Source organism: Calliphora vicina, chromosome 2 (genome assembly GCF_958450345.1).
Source record: "Calliphora vicina chromosome 2, idCalVici1.1, whole genome shotgun sequence".
Classification (NCBI taxonomy): domain Eukaryota; kingdom Metazoa; phylum Arthropoda; class Insecta; order Diptera; family Calliphoridae; genus Calliphora; species Calliphora vicina.
In genome coordinates this window covers 133,059,424-133,064,655 of record NC_088781.1, presented here as the reverse complement: position 1 = coordinate 133,064,655, position 5,232 = coordinate 133,059,424, and the positions used below count along the sequence as shown (strand labels likewise).

The 5,232-nt window shown below is 29.1% G+C and overlaps 1 protein-coding gene across 1 annotated transcript; it reads right to left on the bottom strand.

Moving 5' to 3' along the window:
* Window positions 1-1,524: 1,524 nt before the first annotated feature.
* Window positions 1,525-2,088, bottom strand: LOC135950885 (uncharacterized). The gene has a single exon (XM_065500409.1). It carries the CDS (start codon window positions 2,086-2,088, stop codon window positions 1,525-1,527), a length of 564 nt encoding a protein of 187 aa, XP_065356481.1.
* Window positions 2,089-5,232: the final 3,144 nt, after the last annotated feature.

The following is a 5,232-nucleotide window of genomic DNA, read 5'->3' as shown; positions in this document are numbered from 1 at the left end:
AAAAATGTAACATACCCGAGGTGTCCTACTTTGAGGGCCCTTGGTCGCGCCCCTGGTGGACCCATGATGTCCACGTTCAAAACATAAACTCGACAACACTTCTTCTTTGCGCATGTGAAATTTCATTCAAACCAATCTAACCATTTAGAAGTTACAGATTTATTTCCCTCTTTTTTTTCAATACCACTATGTGTCGCTTACGATAAAATTCGTTTACTGTAAAATGTAAACATTGACTTACGATAAAATCCTACCCCCTATATTTTTGATGTTATTAACAATTTTGATATTCTAAGAACGCTGAAACATCAGTCGGTCCATAAAATTTTAATTTCTGCAATAAAACAAAAATTTTAAAAATGTCGCTTACGATAATTTGGCGCTAAGGGCTCGATATCTCCAATAGTTCTTAAGATACCTGATTAGGTTTTATTGCTAATCAATTTTTAAATCTTAATAAGGGGGTAAAAGTATTTCTCGCTCAAGTATAGTTTAATAACACGGACACCACTACGTGATAAAAGACCAAAAAAAACTCCCAATTTTTCCCAAAGTCATGCATTTTTTTTATGGGCCCCCAAAGATTTGGGCCCTCGGTATTATTTTTGCAAAAAAGTGATCATTTTCTCAGGCTCATATCTTGCTAAGCGTTCGGAATTTTGATTTACTCTCTGAGGCAAAGTTGTAGCTCTTGTCATAAAGAACAAAAATTGTAAACATATAAAATCAAAAATCTTCATCTTCAAAATCGCAAAAAACTTCATTTTCAAAATCGCAAAAAACTTTTAAAAAAATCGATTTTTTTTAAATTTTTTCCGTTTATGTCTATAGGCAGCAAACTGTTCAAAATTCAAGGAAACAATCAACTACAAAAATGTAGCTAAGATCTCAATAAACAACTTTCTAGAACATATCAACTTCCTAGGAATGATCCTTAGCAACGTTTAGGTAGGTCAATATCAGTTAGTAAGAAAAAACTAAAGGATTTTTGGGCCATAAACTAAAGCATACTTTTAGGCAGCTTTAAAAAAATGATTTCAAAATTTGTTTCAAATTGTTAAAGGTTTTTTGAGATTTTGTTCTAGAAGATGAAGTTTTTTTTATTTAATATGTTCACAATTTTTGTTCTTTATGACAAGGGCTACAACTTTGCCTCAGAAAGTAAATCAAAATTCCGAACTGTTTGCAAGATATAAGCCTGAGAAAATGATCACTTTTTTGCAAAAAAGACACTGAGGTGCCAAATATTTGGGGGTCCATGAAATAAAAAGTAAATGACTTTAGGCAAAACTGGTAATTTTTTCTATCTGTTATAACGTAGTTGTGTCCATATATGGTTATATTTCCATGATTCCACAGTGCAATAATAAAAATAATGTTTTTTTTTAGTTTCATAAATAAATCTAAATTTTATTTTAATGAATTATTAATGTAAAAATAAATTACTTAAATCTAATTGTAGTTTAACTAGCGCGCATATCACAGAAAATTAGTCAATAACATTCTTTTAACAGAACTGACTATCTACTGGCCAAAAACAAACAGCTGCCCTTGTCTTTGTAGGTTTAACTGATGTAAATGCTTTAAATACAAAGCAGTTTTAATATTTTGCTGTATGACCAAAGCTTGATATTGTTGATAGGCGGCATATTGTTGCTGGTAAAACAATTGTTCTTCCAGCTTGTTGCTTTGATTGCTGGGACTAGCCAAATTGTTGCGCTTACGTCTTTGTTGCTTCGATTCCGAAAGTTTTTTGGTGTTTTTATGAGGTCCTTGATGATGTGATAAGATATTTGTATTTAAGGGTGTTAATACTTTGGATGTTGTTCTACATGCTGGCTTCATTTCAGCTTCCTCCAACCAGGGTCTAAATAAGGGTTTAGTTTGTCTCCTCTTAGCTGGTAACAGCTGTTGTTGTGTTTCCTTAGCCCCACGATCCAATATAGTTTGGGCAGTTATGGGTTGTAAATTTTCTTTTTCCTCTTCATAGTATTTGCGTTTGTTCGAGAGCACTCCAAATTTCTTGTGTTTGTATTGTTGAGTTTTCAAATCAAACTTTTTGTGTTCATAGGAGTTTGCGGGAGACATTATGTTAAGATTTTTGAATAATGTTTAAGGTTTGAGTTGTTACAATTGAATGATGCCTATTGTTTGGTTTGTCATAATATTTATACTTAATTTTCAATACTTTTTTCCTTGTACCTGCAAATTCACCCAATCCTTGATATGGTTTTTGTCCCTTTTCATTTTATTTTACCCGACCATTTTTTACTTAAGAATTTTAATCCCCGCTAATCCTTATTGTGGTCATAAAAGTTAAGTACTTTATTTTCTTTATCCGTTTCGAAAATTTTACGCATTTAACAAATTTTGGTTTTTTGTACCTAAAGAAGGGTAACTATAGAAAATTCTAGAGAATTTAAAATTCGTAAATGCTTGTCCTTGACTTGTTTGTGCAGTTATCTGTTTCTATCTCTCTCTCTCTCTCTCTATCTGAGTGTTTAAAAATACTGAAATTCGAACATTTGGGTAAAATTTTTAAAAATATATAAAGCAATTTAATCAATTTTTCGTTTTTATAAAAGTTCAAGAGCTTAGCTACTAAATATTGAAAAATATTGTACCTTTTTCATTTGTAATATAATTAAAAAGTATTTGAAAAAAATCAATTTACTGATATGTGAAACAATTTCTCAACATTTTGTTTAGCAAACTTCGGGAGTATTTATAAAAAATATATACAATTGCCCAATTCACAATTGATGTCGTAGTGTTGTAGCATTGTATGTCATAAATATTTTTCAAACAAATTTTTCGAAACAAAAACAAATCATTAATAAAAACAAATTACGACATACAACGATACAACGCTACGACACCAATTGTGAATTGGGCAAATATAAAACATATAAAATAAGAACCCTTTTAATTTGTAACCTAATAAATAAGTTTATGAAAAAATTAAGTATTTAGCTAGGAAAACCTTTTCAAAAATTATTTTTTAGCATAATTCCACAGCATTTTTAAAAAAATACATATTTAGTAATGCCATCAGTTTTTCTTTTTTATAAAAACTTTTTTAAAAATTTCTCAACAAACTTCGCGAGTATTTTTAAAAAAAATTAAAATTGAATCCGTTTTTCTTTTTCATAAAAATCTAGGATGTTAGTAGTAACTGTTAGTTGCACTTTCTTTATTTGTAAAATATATTTAGGGACTAGAGTATACATTCTAAATGGTTTGTGCTGAATCTGACCTCAGAATTTCTCCATCACATCAGATTTACGAGATATATCATAATAAAGTTTGAAGAAACCCCGTTTTTTGCTACATTCGATACGTTATAACAGCGCGAATTCTGCTTTTTTCATAAAATTTGTTATGCCAGCTGAAAGTCCTACATATTGGCTTTTAATTAAAGGTTTATCATCAGTCATATCTTGTTCATATCGTTTCTTTGAGTTATAGTAATTTAAATTTGAGAAAACCCAGTTTTTCGCTATATTCATAAGTTATATTTGCTTTATGAATACAAATAATACGAATCCCATAAAATGCTTATTTAATTGTTTATATATCTCTTCTATTTTTTGGGATATCGTCTCTGGCAAGTAACTACACGACGAATACAGAATCACGACTAAAAAAAACTTACTTTATTTATGTTTTCTTAATATATTTTTCATATTAATGAATCGTGAACATATTTATTTAAAAACAAGTTAGAGAGCTATATTCGGCTGTGCCGAATCTTATATACCCTTCACCAAATTATACTTTAAAATACAAAATTAAAAAAAAAAATAAATCAAAAATTTTTTTTTTAATTTTTTTAAATTTTTTTTTTCAATTTTTTTCTTTAAATTTTTAAATAAAAAATATTTTTCCCGATTTTGACCCATTGTAGGTCCAAATTACTATAGCCTTATATCGTCGCAATGGACTTTGAAATATCTATCACTAGATATCCGTATTGTCTATATTAATGACATAGTAATCCAGATATAGATCCAAAATAGAACCAAAATCGAGGTTGTCCCGGTTTTTTCCTTATATCTCAGCCATTTGTGGGCTGATTTTCTCGATTTTAAATAGCAACCGAGCCGGAAGAATTTCCAATGATGTATCAATCATATTTGTAAGTTATTTGGGGGCTACGGAAAGTTGATTTCAACATACAGACGGACATGGCTATATCGACTTCGCTATCTATAACGATCCAGAATATATATACTTTGTGGGGTCGCAAATGAAAAATGTAGAAATTAAAAACGGAAAGACAAACTTATAACTTGCCCTTGCCAATCATGGTGAATGGTATAAAAAAGAAGCCTATTTCAAGTTGAGACTTATAAGTTTGTCGTAAAATAAAGGCGAAATGTAGCGAAAAATCTTTTTTTTGTATTTATAGCGAAAGAACAATGAATATAGCGAAAACAGGGGATTTCAAACTTTAGTTTAAATACCTCAAAGATGGAACAAGATATAACAGAGATTTTGAAGGTAATTAGTAGAATTTTAGATGACATAACAAATTTTATAAATAAAGGTGAATTTTCGCTGTTATAACATCTTGAATATGACAAAAACTGGGAAAATTCTGAGGCCAGATTCGGATTTATGGCAGCTGAAACCTGGTCTTTGGGTTAAACTTTTGTTGTAATTTGGCAGTTGAACTTCTTTCGCAACGAATTCGCGAGCTTTAAGAAAAAATAATTTTTAGTTAAATAAACAAAATTTTTAAAAATCTCTGATAATGATACTCAAAGTATAGCGCAATAATGAAATAATTATTTAATATTAAACTGACCTTGAGCTTGAATAAAATTGACAAATTTACAATGGAGCCAACCAGAATTTTAATTTTCATCGTAATTTTTGCTATCTTTTAAATAATTTAGCAAAACGCAAAATGAACGACTTAATTTTCGTAAAAATTTTCGAATCTCCAATAGAAGTTTGAAAATTCTTAATTCATCATTAAAAATTGTCAGCAATTCATTCCATAAAACTATTCGCAACTATTCTTTAGCTCCATTCAAAGGCTTTTATTTGAAAATAATTCATTATTTTTGTTAATTCAAATCTAATCCAAATTTAATTAAAATATTGTTTTAAATCATTTCTAAAATGAATTGAAAAAACTTGTCTAACAGGCTTATTATTTGAATTGAATAATAATTTGAATCATTCAATAAATATTTTTAAGCTGTTTTGTAACGTATTTGAGTT

What these genes read in the sequence shown, in the direction of transcription:
- LOC135950885 (XM_065500409.1), bottom strand. Translation starts at nt 2,088, where the DNA reads ATGTCTCCCGCAAACTCCTATGAACACAAAAAGTTTGATTTGAAAACT.